Source organism: Varanus komodoensis, unplaced genomic scaffold, assembly GCF_004798865.1.
Source record: "Varanus komodoensis strain SLA01 unplaced genomic scaffold, ASM479886v1 scaffold42, whole genome shotgun sequence".
NCBI classification, from domain to species: domain Eukaryota; kingdom Metazoa; phylum Chordata; class Lepidosauria; order Squamata; family Varanidae; genus Varanus; species Varanus komodoensis.
Window position 1 is genome coordinate 1,630,031 of NW_025335972.1, and position 15,150 is coordinate 1,645,180.

Genomic DNA, 15,150 nt, shown 5'->3' on the forward strand with positions numbered 1-15,150 from the left:
TGTCATAAAAAAATTGACTTAGGTCGCAAACTCCGCATTGGGTTGCAGCCACGATTGTGGCCATCTCCCCCACTCCCGAGTGGGGAGATGGCAGCGAACATGCTGGAAGTGGGGGAGAGATGGCCAAGATCATGCCCGTCTTTCCTGCACAAGTCCTTGTGCTCTAAAACAGCCTGTATCTATTATTGCTTATAAGCCAAAGTTATAAGTTCAAAGTTCAAGTGGGAGTGGGGGTGTTGATCTGGATCTACAGCTCTGAGACTGGAAAAGGGAAGAACGCTATTTCTTCTCAATACTGTATGTCATCAACCTCACAAGCATCAGGTTTTTGTGGTGGAAAAGCTGAATGCCCAAAAGCTCCAGAGCAGGTTCATGGCACAGCAAGGATTTGAATTTAGATCCCATCCACTTTCACTGTTTTATAGAAATCAGAATCCTGTCCCAAGCTACCATGGGATAAAATATCTGGAGGGAAAAAACAATTTGTGGGATAAAATACCTGGAGAGAAAAAACTCCTATTATCCCTTACCACCAGCTATGTTGGTTAGGGCTGATGGGAATTCTAGGCTAAAATATCTGGAGGGATACCTGTTACTTACAATCATAATCAAAGACGTTTGCACATTGTATCTCATTTCATATCATTCATTCTACATCTAAAGAGAAAGCCTTGTTCCCTCAGCAGACCCCCACTGTCAGAGAGGCTGTGCTCAGAGAGAGACAGTAGTGGGATTGTGAAGTCACAGAGAAATTCTGGGTAGAGGTATTCAGTTGGCAAGACAAATTACACAGCAGGACATTTGTAAAACCATTGAACTGAAACTATGGTCTCTCTTTAAGGGAGACAACATGCCTCCACTGCATAAGGATTTACTAATATTCTGGCCTGCAGCAAGACCAGAAATCAAGACCATCAACAAAAAGTTGGGTAAGGAGAATATGGAATACTGCCTTGCTAAAAAAGAAAGAAAGAAAGAAAAAAGAACCAAAGGGCTAAGTGCCTTTGCACAGTCATGCAGTTGACAATGACTTTGACATGTGCTGGCAACCTTAGATTTATTTAGCCAAATAAATGGGGGAGGGGTTGATCTGCATCTGTAACCATCTGGAAAGACCTAATTAGTGTTTCCTAGCTACACTGAGATCAGTAGACCCTTCAGAGGAGGCTAAGCCCTTTAGTTTAGTATATTTGTATTGCTATATCCAGGTCATTGTTTAAAGGTTATTTTAACTTGAAGTCAGTTATGTTTTCATCTTCTATTATTTGCTGATAAAATAATTAAAATTTATTTATAAAACAAAGCCTTGCTCCCTCTGCACGGACACTCCTAAAATATTACTAAGCTGGCATTGTGTCCTTTCACCAGGCAGTTCCCATTGTATTTGCACTCATAAGACTAGAAACTTGCTTTTAAAAAAGATAAAGAAGCTGAAATCTGTACCTAACGCTATGGCTTGTGTGGAATTGTGGAACACACATAGGCTTGGTTTTGAAATGTGTGCAGTTCCTAATCAACAAGCTGTGAGAGAAGAAAGAGGCCCATGGAAGGACTAAAGCAAAACAGTACCACCCCATCTTAATTATTCTGAGCTAAGATGTACCACCATCCCAGCTTTTTCTGTTTCACCCTTTAATTGCTAACTAGGAGTCATCTTGCTAAGCTAGCCCTTTCCATTCCAGCCCTCTCATCTCTGTATTCTTTGAGTAAATCAGATAATTGTATTTTTCTGAAAAGATTTTCTTTTAATTCTTCCAAATCTCATTAAAATAAATACAATCCTGGAGCAGACAGCTCCCATATATACATAAAATTGGGGATGGGAGGAGATAGATGGGAAGGGTTAAGAGAGAGACTAGTTAAGAGTCTGTTTGTCCAGAGGAAGCTGGAAAGTGGTGTTGCCACCCCAATGTTAGTGCATTACCGCCCTGGAAATTGTGGGTGGAAGGAGTGAATCCCCAAATCCTGGGCACTGCAGCGGTCAGCAGGGAGCTGCCATGATTCCCCTCCCCACAAGAGGGGAGATAGCAGCCAGCACGCTCTTCAGAGAGTGTCCGAAATAAATACACCCTTTTATTTACAAAGCCAGTGTATCAGACTGGGAGGATTCCCTTTGCAGCTAGTATTTAAAGAGAGAGAGAGCACCAAGTGCAAGAGAGCCTGGCAGCATCGATGCAGTTAAGGCACTGGGTGGGTGAGGAGGGGTGGGGGGAACATGTGCACAGAAATGGAGCGCTTTCAGGGTAGATCAGCCTGTCCCTTCTGCTGCAATCACAGAATGCAGTTATTCGGGAGTAAGCCCCATTGAACTCAGCAGGATTTACTTCTGAGTAAACAAGCTTAGGATTGCACAGTTGGTCATGTTCATGTTCAATCTGGGCATGTGGCAGATTCAGGAATGTCACAAGTCAGTCACTTTGTTCTCCACGAGAGCTGCAATCTGCTGCAGTCGATATGCTAACTGCATCTTCTGCCCCAGTGGATCCTCTTCTAGCGCACTGATGATCTGCAAAAAGACATACAAAGCCAACATATTAGCTTTAGGAACTTTAGGAAATGGGTTAGAAAGGATGGGCACATAATGCTTCCTCTCCTGCAACAGCTAATTCAATCTTTCCCACTGTGGTGCATCCAGACATGGTCTGCAACTAACCCCTAACTAGTTAGGGTGGTCAGAACCAAAAGAGATTGTGAGGAGCTCCAAAGGGATCTCTCCAAGCGGGGAGAAGGGGCATCAAAATGACAAATGCAAGTTCAGTGTAAGCAATGGTAGAGTAATGCATGTCTTGGCAACTTAAAGTATTGATTGGTCAGGTCTGAGCTAGCAGTGATGGGTGGGGACTGAGCTAGCAGCTCAAAGGAAATGTTGACTCGGTGTGTAGCTACTATGAAAAAGGCAAACTGCATGTGAGGCACAATTAAGAGGGGACCTGAAAATAAAACTGCCAAGACTGTGAACCCCTTATACAATGTTTTGGTGTGACCACATTTAGAATGCTGTATACAGTTCTAGTACCACACCTGAAAAAGGGCATTATTGAGTTGGAAAAATGCAGAAAAGGGCAACTAACATGTTGAAGGGGCTGGAGCAACTGCCCTAGGAGCAACAGTTAAAACAACTGGGATTGTTTAGCTATGAAGAAAGGTGAGTAAAGGACACAGGATAGAGGTGTTTAAACTTAAGCATGGTGTAGAGAAAGTACACATTCTTCTTCCTCTTCCATAATAAAAGAACCTGGGCTCACTCCATGAGCTGACTGGTCCGAGATTCAGGACAGATAAAAGGAAGCACTTCTTCACACAGCACATAGCTGAACTATGGAATTCACTGCCATAGGAAGTTGTGATAACCCCTAATGTGGATGGCTTTGACAGGAGATTGGACAATCTATGGAACAGAAGGCAATCAGTGAATTCAAGTCTTGCTGATCATGTGCTGCCTTCGTGATCAGAGGCAGTAAGTTTGCGTGCACCAGTTGCTGAGGAGCTCGAGCAGGTAGAAATCCTGTACCAATTCTGCTTCAGGGATTCCGTAGGCAGCTGGTTTGCCACCATGCAATTGGAGTGCTGGAATGGATGGACCATAAGCCTGATCCAGCGTGGCTGTTAAGTTCTTAAAACCATGTTGGCAGGGGGTTTGCTGGGAGTGGAAGTCCCTTACACCTGCAGTGTGCCAAGGTGGGAAAGGCTGAATTAGCTTCTGCCCCCTTTCCAGCTCTGCTGCAACCACAAAATCCCAAGAAATTTACCACCATACCTGGTCATAGTACTTGTTAATATAGTTGTAAAGTTCTTGCAGGGCCACCAGGCAATTGAGGTCCGATGAATATTTCTGCCAAGGCAATATGATGGGGATTATTATATTTTTGATTAGAACATTTGTAACACAAGTATTCTTTTATTCTTATGGATTTCCATCTACTGTGTTATGTGTATTTCACCTTCATATACGTGTCCAATGGCTTTACAGTCTGTTCAAACTATCCTGTATGCCCATTTTGCACATTGAGGAAATGAGGACTTACCCACACTGCTCTCACTTAGAAGCTCAAGCCCAACTCTCACTATTTTTATGTTGGTCAACCCTCTCACATTCATAAGGATAAAGAAGACTATTATAGCACAATCCTACTTGGAAATAAGACCAACAGAATTAATGCGGCTTATTTCTAAGTATATGTGTATAGGTTTGCAGCCTTAGCCTGAGAGCAGCTTAGGGTGGGGGAGCAATAAAGCCATCTCTCTCTCTCTTCCCCCCCACCCATACACACACTCCCCTGCTGCTCCCATACCCAAAACACTAAGGTATTGTCTTCCCTCACATGTGCTCATTTTCTACATGAAGGGGTTCTGTAGTTTTTGCTAATGAGGAACATCGAATCATTTCAGCAGCTTCCACTCCAAACTTACGCAGCTCAGACACAGGTTTAACGATCACAGAAAGGAATTATAGCAGAGACTTGAATGCAAAGAGCAGCAACTTGCGATTGTTGGAGTAAACAGTTTAGCCCCTACTTCAAAAGGCCTTCAGTCCCTCCCACAGAAGCAAATGACAGTCATTCATTCCTCTGGGGAAAAGCAAGGCACTGATATTGTTGCAACTCAGACCGCAATGACTGGGTCTCCAACAGACTGGATCACACCAACAGTGGTGCTTTATTTTTTCCCAGAGGAATGAGTCCCACAGCCATGCATGCCATCAGCACAGAAAGGCAGTGTCCCTCAGCAGTCCTTGCCATATCACACGTGCCCCATATGTTGTTAGTGATCCCCATTTTGCTGAAAGTGGTAATTCTGATTTACAGAGTCGGTGCAAGATTACCAAGATAATGAACACAAAGTACTTTGAAGGCTAAGGAAGAGAGTATAGAAACAGTACTTATAGAAACTTATAGTATTTATAGAAACTTACTTATAGAAACAGTAAGCATTATTTTTAATTCATGTGGCCATTTGAAGTGACCCAAAAAACACTGAAGGCCAAATCCTGCGCATAGCAGGAAGTGCCATGAGCAGATTCAGCCTGCACAGACTGTTAAAGCCCTTTCCCAAGGGCAACCACAAGCCTGCTGGTGGGTTGAATAGCCCCATTTTTGGTGGAGCAGCACATGACAAAGTAATCTTGTAAATGATTGAAGCTTCATCCAAACTAAGTCACAAGTAGCCCTTGTTCAATCCAGCTTGTGAGAATCTCTCCAGGATCTGTTGCACTATATTCCAGACAAGTGTAGGCTCAGTGTATGAAAAGGGGCTGAAATGGCTCCATCTAGAAGATTCTACTCATTTGACTCAGACAGCAGCGAGTGCAAGACAGAGACCATGTGTGCATCTGTCAATCCAATTGAAAGAGGCTGGATAATGCCTAGCACAGCCTTCCTGAACCTGGTGCCCTCCAGATGTTTTGGACTGCAACTCCCACCATTCTGACCATTGCCCATGCTGGCACAAAGTGATGGGAATTGAAATCCAGAATGGATGTCTATGGATAGCTGATCCAGAGCTGCTTTTCCTGATGGTAAATTACATCAGCATGGGATAGAGCTTGAGATCAATTAAACTGAGAGTTAGGCTGTCCTTGTTTATATACTATTGGGGTTCTTGAACTCATAAATGAGAGGACATTGCAGCAGTTCCTTACCCCTGAGAGTTCTGTCAGGGCTGAGTTCATCTCTTGGTAGCTGGCAGGAACAGTCTGTCGGATATCAGCATAATATCTGACCGAAAAGCAGGAGGGAGAGGGAAGGAGAACAAGATAAATACTCATGGTAAGCCAAGATGGAAGACTTGGCAACACAGACTCTACAAGACTCTACAGACTCTACAAGATCATTTTCCTACCCAGATAGCTACCCAGATACAGGGTGCTTCCAGACAAGACTTTTATTATACCATCATCCTGTCTCATTCACAAAATTGTATGGAGGTCAAAATGTGGCCATCTTCCATTCATAAAGCCCCTGTGTTTTCCCACAATGTTTTTCTGTGTAACTTGTTACCATGGAAAAGCTATATTTGAGAAAAAGATGGCATAGTTGTACAATACATGGGAACATACAACCCAGTATGTTCCCCAAATGAGTTGCCCTCTATTCAGGCAGTGCTCAATTGAGCATGGACCATGACTCAAGGGACCTGGAAATTATAACCTCTGGGTTGTATCCAGCAATAGTCTACTTTTAAGAAACAATAAAACAATTGGTAAACAGGTGAAGAGGAATAGCTGAAAAGTCTAATAACTTAGTCATTAAGCAATAAAAAGAGCAAAAATTTAATATGAGAAATAACCACATTTCAATTGTAGGTCTTCCTCAGTGGTTTAGTATATTAAAAAGTGTATGAAAAGGCGGGCGGGTGGGCGGACGCATGCACATGTGCACACACATGCCAATCCGAGTGTCTCACACCTACTGACTGTACAGGGTATTGCAGTGTCTCCATCAGTTCAGGCACAATTTCATGGACTTCACCAACCAAAACTTAAGTGCGCATACAAAAGCATATGCATATATGGGTATTGTCAAAAGGAAAGGGGCTTCTTCACTAGCTCATAGAAGGGAAGGTTCCTGAGAGATTTTATTTACACTTTGGTTAACCTTCTGATACAGGACCAGCACAGTTCCTTGCCTTTTTCAGAATTATATATTCACAGAGGTGCTTAAGGCCCCTTCAGCTTGACAGCACTCACATACCTTCTTCTATTGCTTAATGGCTGCTTGTTTGTAGCCTGCATAGGTAAAGGCAATGTTATCAGACTTTATAGATATTCATCTTCTCCGGTTTATTTATCCTAGCTGTTTTAGTCTGCTTCTTTGTGGGGGTTGGACAACATTTTCTTTTTAATGTTAAGTCCCATTCATTTCAGTGGGTCTAGTCTAAATCTGGAGACAATCTTCTGTCTTATCCAATGAGTGGCATCGGCTGCACTGATTCACTGATGAGGAAATACACTGTCTTGATGGGGCTAAGTCAGCTTGGAAAGGAATGGAATCAGTGGACAGACCCAACCAGAACTGTCACACAGGGAAGGTGCCAAAATCTGCAGCCCAAGCACTAAATGTTGGGCATCAGTAGTATGTGGAGTTCTGAGGGGGAGTTAACCTTAGCTTGTTCTGTGAAGGCAGGCATCCCTTTGCTTTGCTTCTGAGACGCTGCCTTCTTTTGCATCCATGCTATTCTGCTTTCTTAGTGTACTGAATCATTATGATTCCACTCTTCTCCAAGTGCCTTTGTTCATGCAGCAAAACAGCATCATCAGTGCACATGAAGTATCAGGCTCCAGGAAACCCCAAGGATTGCAGAAGTACAAACCTCTCTCCCACACCTAAGCTTTTTTTTTTTTTTGGTGGGGGGGGGGATAATAAATGGGGACTGAACATGCACAAATGGTCAAAGGGATGGAATATTGCTGGGATGAGCGGGGACATAATCAAGATTATGCATGGAGTATTTTAGATAGCTGTTTGGCATCGGGAATTGTGAACAAGGGTACTCTGTGTTGTAGCATTTCAGACTTTTATCCTGCCTGTCACAAAATATTAGCTTGGTATGTACAAGGAAGAGGTCCTTTCTGTGGTGTTCCTGACCTCCTTGCAAATCTTCAGGGAAGCGCTAAAGATTATAAAGATTGCTGGTTTTCCCTTAAGTCTGAGCCATTGATTTTGTTTTGTTTGTATTGATTTTAACAGGAAATATTTGCTTCTAAAGTTTATTGAAACATGTTCTATGATGTGTATGTGTGTATGTGTCTTTGTTGTATTCACTTTGTGTGGTTATTTATTTATTTAAAGTTTTCCTAGACCATTCTATAGTGCTGCTCTCAGACTGGTTTGCAGCATAAACACAATCACAATAATAAATCCACTGTGATTGTAACAATTCAAGAATAACAACAAAAGCTTAACCTACTGCTTTTAAGCTACTGTTGCTGGTGATATAAGGGATGGATATAATTGAGGTATGTTGAAGAATGTAAATAGTTGGGCTTTTGTATGGAATTAACTGTATTTGTCTAAATGATGTTTAAGCTAGATGAAACATTAGTAATTTAGCTTAAAGAAAATTTGTTTAAAAGATATTATAGGTATTAGTTACCACCAAATAGAGTAGCTAAGATGCCTTTAGAGATGTTAAATGGATGTTTTTGATGCTATTTGTAACTGTGGTAGTGAGGAAGTTATCTGTCTACCATAAGAAAAATGAAAAGATTTTGAATGTTTAGAATCTGTCTAGAAATGTTTAGACTGAACTTATGGAAGAAGAAAGAAGATACTGCATTTTTACTCAACTTGGAGATGCTTCCCTTTAACAGTGGTCAAGAGAAACAGGACTTTGCAAGAAATGAAGGGATTGATTTTACTGATGAAGAAGAAGGAAGATAGTGACTTCTATCAAATTTGGAACTTTTTTTTTTTATTGGCTGGAGAAACGGGACTTGGTTCTGATCTAAAGATGTTTTCAAGTTATTATAAACGGATTTGAGTATGATCACAGAATGTTAAAAGATATGTAGTAGGGGGCAGACCCAGTAAGTCCGATGTGTGTGATGACAGATGTTTGTAGTATCAGTTCAAAATTTTAGTAAAATTTCTTTAAAAAAAAGAATAACAAAAATAAGTTTAAAAATTAAATGATAATAAATAACACAACAGACATTGATTCACAGCAACCAATCAAACCTTATCTAAATAAAAACCACTATAAAATCATAACCATCTTGTTCAACAATTAAAGTAACAGGAGAATAAAAAGGGTTTGAGCTGGTGCCAAAAAATTACAGTGTGAATGCGAGCACCTTGAAGCGGGCCTAAACTTGAATTGGCAACCAGCGAGGTTGAGGATGATAAAGAACAGGGGTTATATGTTCATATTGGCCCATCCCAGTTAGCAGATGTTATCTTGCAAGCCACCTTGTGGGAGGTCCACCATTAGATAACCTAGAAATAGCATCAGAGAACACTTTGTTACAGGTTCCACTTGTCATAGCTTCAGCCTGATGTATCAAGCAAGCCAGTAAAGTTTATAACATTTCAAATTGTCCGAAGGGCCTCTTCCTCCACCTTGCTCTGTCTAGCAGGGAAATAGGTGCCATTCTTTTAAATCCAACAATATTGTTAAGCAAGGTTAACCTGTAAGTGCCTTTCTCATTAATAATTTTGATTCTTATTATGTAAATTTTGAAAGGCATTTAAAATCTTCATTATAGCAGTTATAGTTATCTTTATTTTGTTTTATTGTGTGAACCACTCTGAGGTTTTTATCACAGCACAGCATACAAACATTAATAACTGTGTATTAACCAAAAAGGTAGATCTTTCCATTATTTTAATTTGTATGTTTGCATGAAATCTTTGACCAATGTTAGTTACAAAATGCTGAAGGGCTGGTATGGGGAAGAGAGATTAATTATTTTTACACTACATGGTCAGGGATGTCTACATGTCTTTTATTTCATACGAATACAGAAAAAATGTACAAATTGGCTTCAATAGCTAAAAGAAAGCCTCTAGATGTTATGATTGTGAAGATATGCTTTAAAATGTGTGAACAATGACCATAAAATCTTCAGAGCTGGAGGAGGTGGGTGGATTTTTAGCTGCTGGGGAAATCTTCAGAGCTTTGCCTAGCTCCTTGCCTACTTCGTGTCAGGCCAAATTATGCAAAAGCAGAGGTTGTAGAAACTGGGGCTCAGTTTGCAGAATCTATAGAATTGGTAAAATGGATATTTCCTTTCTGCATACTGTTGAAGCAGTACAGAACATTGCAAACACAACTTCTTGTTCACAGCGGAGACAGCTATTCACCACCAGCCCCTCTCCTTATTTTATTTTTCCTGCACACTTACTTCTCAACCATTTGCTTGTAGTGTGGAATTTCCCTGGCATAGAGCAGTTTGTTGACTGGTGAATCCTGAGGAAGGAGAGAGAAAGCGAAAAAAAGGGACTGATCAAAAGAACTTTTGAAAGGGAGACACACACACCTGCAGATGGACTCAAATTATGTCCTCAGGCCTGGCAAGTGAGGATAGGGTAAGAACTCTGGCTACAGTGGCTCAGTCTGCAACATGGGGAGCCATGAACAGCCACAACATTCACAACCCATTGACCCACAATTCACAGAATAATAAAACAGAATTTATTATGCCTTTTTGAAAAGTAATTTACAAAATATTCGCTGCCTTGGTTTCTTTTGGGAAAAAAGGGGATATGTATTTTAAAAGTATGAATAAGGGGTGGGAACCATGTAAAATTTAGTAGACTAGTTCAGCACTTTAATCAGTGTACCAAAGCCCATTTCAAAGGCAGTACTCTGCATAGTTTACAAAAAATATATATAAAAAGAATTCCTTGGACGATAACTTTCATTCACCTTCAGGAATCAAGGGGCATGCCTTATTATTCAGGGGCATGACTTCAGAGAGGTCTTGAGCTCCCAAGTCTCATGGCTTTTAAAAAAATAACCTTTTGACTGACTTGTCATTTAAATATTAAACAAATTTTAAACTTCCCCTATCCCCATCAAATTCATTCTTCAACAGCCATAAAAGCATTCCTGACAATGAGGAAATAGATTGTGTTGCCTGCCCAAGGGCAGTTGGTTTGTTGCCAGGGCCAAGAACAAAAAGCAGAAAAGAGCACGCTTATCTGAGGCCTAGTTCTCACTAAGATGGTGAATTTGTGGGAGTCCTTACCTGATAAAATTCTCCTTTGTACCAAAAAAAGTTCCCTGCACCCTGAAGAGTTGACACCAAAGAGAACAGTTATAGCATTGTGTTCCCCTTGACACACTAGTTTTCTTAGTGAGGGGGAAACAGATTTGCCTAGTGATGTAGTGGCAAATTTAGAAGTGGGGGTCTCTTCCTGATAGTCAGGGTCACACCTCAAAGCCATGTCCCCATCAAAGCCACACCTATTTCCAAGTTTATGCAACCTTTACAATAAAAATGAGCTTTGTCACTTGGTTTGAAGTTTGGTTGAATAATGAATGCAAAATGAAGGTATCTCTCATTGAGGTGACACAATTACAGCTTCAACAAGTTATTTGCTGTTATCCAATTTATTATGAAGGATTTAAAAAAAATTATACTCATACCCTGCTTGCTAGCCAAAACCTCTCCAAGTGGCTTATGTGGAATTAATAAGTTCCTAATGGCAGGCTTGTTATCTAAAAACATGGCATACAAAGGTTAACCGTGAGGGAAAGTGTCACAGAAAACCCATGTGCTGGCCTGGCAGACTTCTCCAGCTGCCAGCCATGAACCAACAAAACTAAGTCTCTTGAGAAGTGGTGGGGGAAGGACAGTGACCTTGGCATCAGGGATCCAGCAACCCCTGTGGGGGATGCCCTCCAAAATAAGTGGGGTGCTCCAACCCCCCTTCACTACCCCCTTGGATTGGCACCTCAGCGAGTGTTCCGGAATGATGGGAAGGTTGGGTTTGCTCAGGAAAGCAGCCTGTGCCTCACACCTTAGTTAAGCCTTCAAGAAACCTAGGAGGCAGCATACTCAAGCTATCAGAAAGAAAAGCCCAGCTCAAAAGTTCTGGTGAGTAGCTATGCAAGTTCTCCCAGAGCTTGGGCAGTAGCTAAGGGTGTTTGCACAAGGGACAGGGATAAGAACACTTGTTAGTCTGAAAGATAGAACTCCTGTTCTGATTTATCAAATCATGCTTCACAAATGATTTGGAAATCCTGAGAGGTTATGCCCTATCGATGACTCTTAGCCATGACAGCTGGGAAGTGGAGAGGCAGGATACTAAATTTTGGGAGGACCATCATCCCCTTCTGAGCTTCCCAATGGCATCCAGCTGGTTGGCCGCATTGGAAACAGAATGCTGGACAAAGTGGGTGTCCATTTGATCCAGCAAGCCTGATTTTATGCTCTTATTTATTTAAAGTTTTTCTATGCTGTCCATTACTAAAACAGTCTCTGGACAGCTTACAAGGAACAAAAAAACCAAGGAACAAAATCCTTGTTCTTAAGTTCTTGGAGTCTATGAACTAAAGTTTAAGACTTGTCTGCCACCCCAGAGAAATCTAAGCCTCAGTTAAGCCTGCCCTCATTTCCTTTACATTCTGGAGTGGTGCAGTGGTTGAGAGTGCAGGACTGAGATTTAAGAGATTGGGATCCTAGTCCCCATTCAGTCATGAAGCTAAGTGGGTGACTTTGAACCATGCACAGACTCTCAACCCAACCTAGCTCACAGGTTGGGATAAGATTGAGAGGAGGTGAATTTTGTAAGCCATCTCGAATTCTTTGAAAAGAAAAAAAGGCAGGATAAAAATATAATGAAGAGGTAAACAAAATGTTCTTTTCATACTCAGAAGAAGAAGAAAAGAGCTAGCTTACAGGAGCCTTAATTTTCACTACGATCAACTTTTTACTGAGCAGGACAGAATGCAAAGAGACCACTTCAAATGCAATATGCTTTTTTTCCTCCCTTTTTATACTGGTACTTTCTAGCCAACATATGTTTTTCATTCAATATAGGAAGCATAAAGAATGATTAGAGTGATGGTGTTTTTTCTGAACCTAGCTTGGGGGTTAAAAACAAACATCAATCATCCTACAGATTATGCTGGTTTAAATATAACAGTCTCCCCCTCAATGGGCCCTGTGTGAGATGGAACCCTTTTGCCTTCCTCCCTAACCTTCTTGTCTGCAAGTTTTATAGCGCTCATCATCCTAAGAAAACTACTGTTCCAAGACTATCTCAGGCAGGCAAAGCTCCCCCGGCAGAATAGCACAAGCCAGATAAGAGCTGCTGAGAAAGTGGTTGAACTCAACCCCTAATTAAACATGTAAAACGCCTGCATCTTAAAATGACAGCATCCATCAAATGAGCTCTTGGTTATGAAAAAATAAAATAAAATAAAGTGTGGGAGAACCACCAGTACTTGGGGATGATGCCTGAGAGGGAACAAAAGCCGGGCTCATTCTGGTCTGACCAGTCTGACAAGTTGTTATGTGAGACTGAGAGAGATCAACAATTTCTGTATGAGGAACAGCAAATGCTATTTTGTCCTTAACATTGCAGGGTGCCCCCCACACAGCCTTTAGAGCTTTTGGGCATTGCATTACATAATTATTTCTTCAAAAGTCATTTTGCAAATGCTATAAGTAGAGGAAACCCTTGATTTTTTAGGCGTACAGTAAAATAAGGTTTTAGAAGAGAAAGGATAGACAGGTCAAGGCTCACTGTTCTCAACAGAAAGCTCTCAGAAATCTCCAATTTAATTAAAAAAACACTTATAAGGCTTGAAAGCATGGACAACACAGGTGAAATATTAAAAGCAAGGCAACCAAAAATTTCTCTGCTTCTCTTGTACATCCCAAAGAAAATAACATAAATGAAGAATTCTGAAAACAGATGGGCCAGATTTAGGCCTTGGGATGCCAGCTGCTGTGTAAATTGTTTTATTCATTCTGGCCTGAATTTGAGATTGCTTATAGCTACCATTTATAGCATCCTGCCATGGAAGAAGAGAAATTAAATTATCAATGTATGTAACCTGTAAAGGAAAAGTACTCAAATGTGGGAAAGGAAATGTTTTGCAACATGAGACTATTAAGTAGAGTGATGCAACACAATTAAAAAATCTGAATATTAAATTATCCTTTGAGCTTGATGGGAGTAAAGCCATTCCCACACATTCAGCAGTAAGTGCTATGAAATCAGCACTTCTGTACAAGTGCTTGAAACAGAATGAAACCACAAAAGGCATCTTGGTACCAAGATGATGGTTTGCTTGATTAAATATATACTGAATCTAAAATGGCTTCTCAGCTTAAATGCTGAGCTTTTTGTATTAGGCAATTCCAAAATCCTTATCCCCAATCAAGACAAGCCAGAAATAATCATATTTACACTTGGAGCCAATTAGCTATGGTGGTGCTGGGAACACGTTTTCCTGCCCTTTTGCTCAAGATTTTGGGAGTTCCCTGTCTCTCTGGAATACCTGGATAATCCTGAATAGAAACAGGATGTCAGGCAAGGTGATTTCTGCTAGCAGAACAATTCTGCTCCTCCACAGTGCTGGTTAGAAATGGTTTTCCAATGGGAACTAACTCTACAGGCTTCATCAAGCTGCATTCTTTTATTAAGCTGCATTTCAAACGATTTGAGCCCCTCTGGCTTGGGACATCTGTTCAATTCCTGTTCTCTGTTTAATATGTCAAGCTGTTAACTGTGAGGATAAAAACATGTGCTAGGTCAAGACATTTTATCAGGCCTGTGCCAAGATATTTTGCTGCCTCAGGCAGGAAATGCACATGTCTAATTAAGACAGGGCTCAATCAATTAGGAATACCCCTCCGCAACCCTCACTAAAATAAGCAGAATATACAAGGTAATGTCTGCGTGGACTGTGCTCTGTATGGGTCCTATGTAACCACCTCCAATGCGTTGGCTCCTAACAGCATTCAAAATACATTGTCTTACCTTGTTTTATGTTAGGAGGTATCTTTGGTGGTAGGAATGGGAATAATATGAAAGAGAAATGCCCAGGGGGCCTATTTTAGGGCACACGATGCACTAAAGGGTGGGGGAACAGCACTGCCTTCAAACTGACTAATATACTGAGCAAAAGACAATAAAAGCATCTAGCTATTTTCAGGATGGAAGGATTTTCAACTAACTTCAAATTATCATATAAATGTAAGGTAACTTGAATCTATTGTTGGTACTGTGGTACTGGATATCGATAACAGACTTATTGGTAACTCTTGAATGAGCTCTAATTAATTTAATATAGTGTTATAATTTTGTCTACCATATTGGTTTGTTTTTGTGACTCACTCTGAGGACAGTCTATTGTGGAAAATAGGGTATACATATAAAGCCGGTATGACTCCACCTCTTCCAACCTTATGTCTGTATTCTTTGTGGGAATGGATCAGAATAAGCATGACCTGACCTGTTTTGAGCTGTATTGAGTGTGACTTTTAGGTGTGCGCGCACACACACACCGTTTGCTGCATGGACGTACATACTGACTTACTCTGCCAACTTTGTGCTCAGCAGTGGTGCAGGCATCGATGAAAGTTTGAGCAATGACACTCAGATTGGCATCCACATTGTTGGAGACTCGCACATCGAAAATGAATTGTGGGTTCTTGAGAGTGTTCACCCAGAAACGCAGCAACAAGCTGGAGAG

At 41.0% G+C, this 15,150-nt stretch overlaps 1 protein-coding gene across 4 annotated transcripts in view; it reads right to left on the reverse strand.

The window, feature by feature from the left end:
* Window positions 1-1,723: 1,723 nt before the first annotated feature.
* Window positions 1,724-15,150, reverse strand: part of LOC123030121 (ATP-binding cassette sub-family D member 1-like) — a 107,193-nt gene continuing 93,766 nt past the window's right edge. For all 4 annotated transcript variants that reach the window (XM_044443751.1, XM_044443750.1, XM_044443753.1 and 1 more), the window contains 5 exons: window positions 14,995-15,142; window positions 9,842-9,906; window positions 5,639-5,714; window positions 3,758-3,832; window positions 1,724-2,506 (listed from right to left, as the gene is read on the reverse strand). In XM_044443751.1, coding sequence (XP_044299686.1) covers window positions 2,402-2,506; window positions 3,758-3,832; window positions 5,639-5,714; window positions 9,842-9,906; window positions 14,995-15,142 — 469 coding nt within the window. In that variant the 3' untranslated portion in view covers window positions 1,724-2,401. The remainder of the gene's footprint in view (window positions 2,507-3,757; window positions 3,833-5,638; window positions 5,715-9,841; window positions 9,907-14,994; window positions 15,143-15,150) is intronic.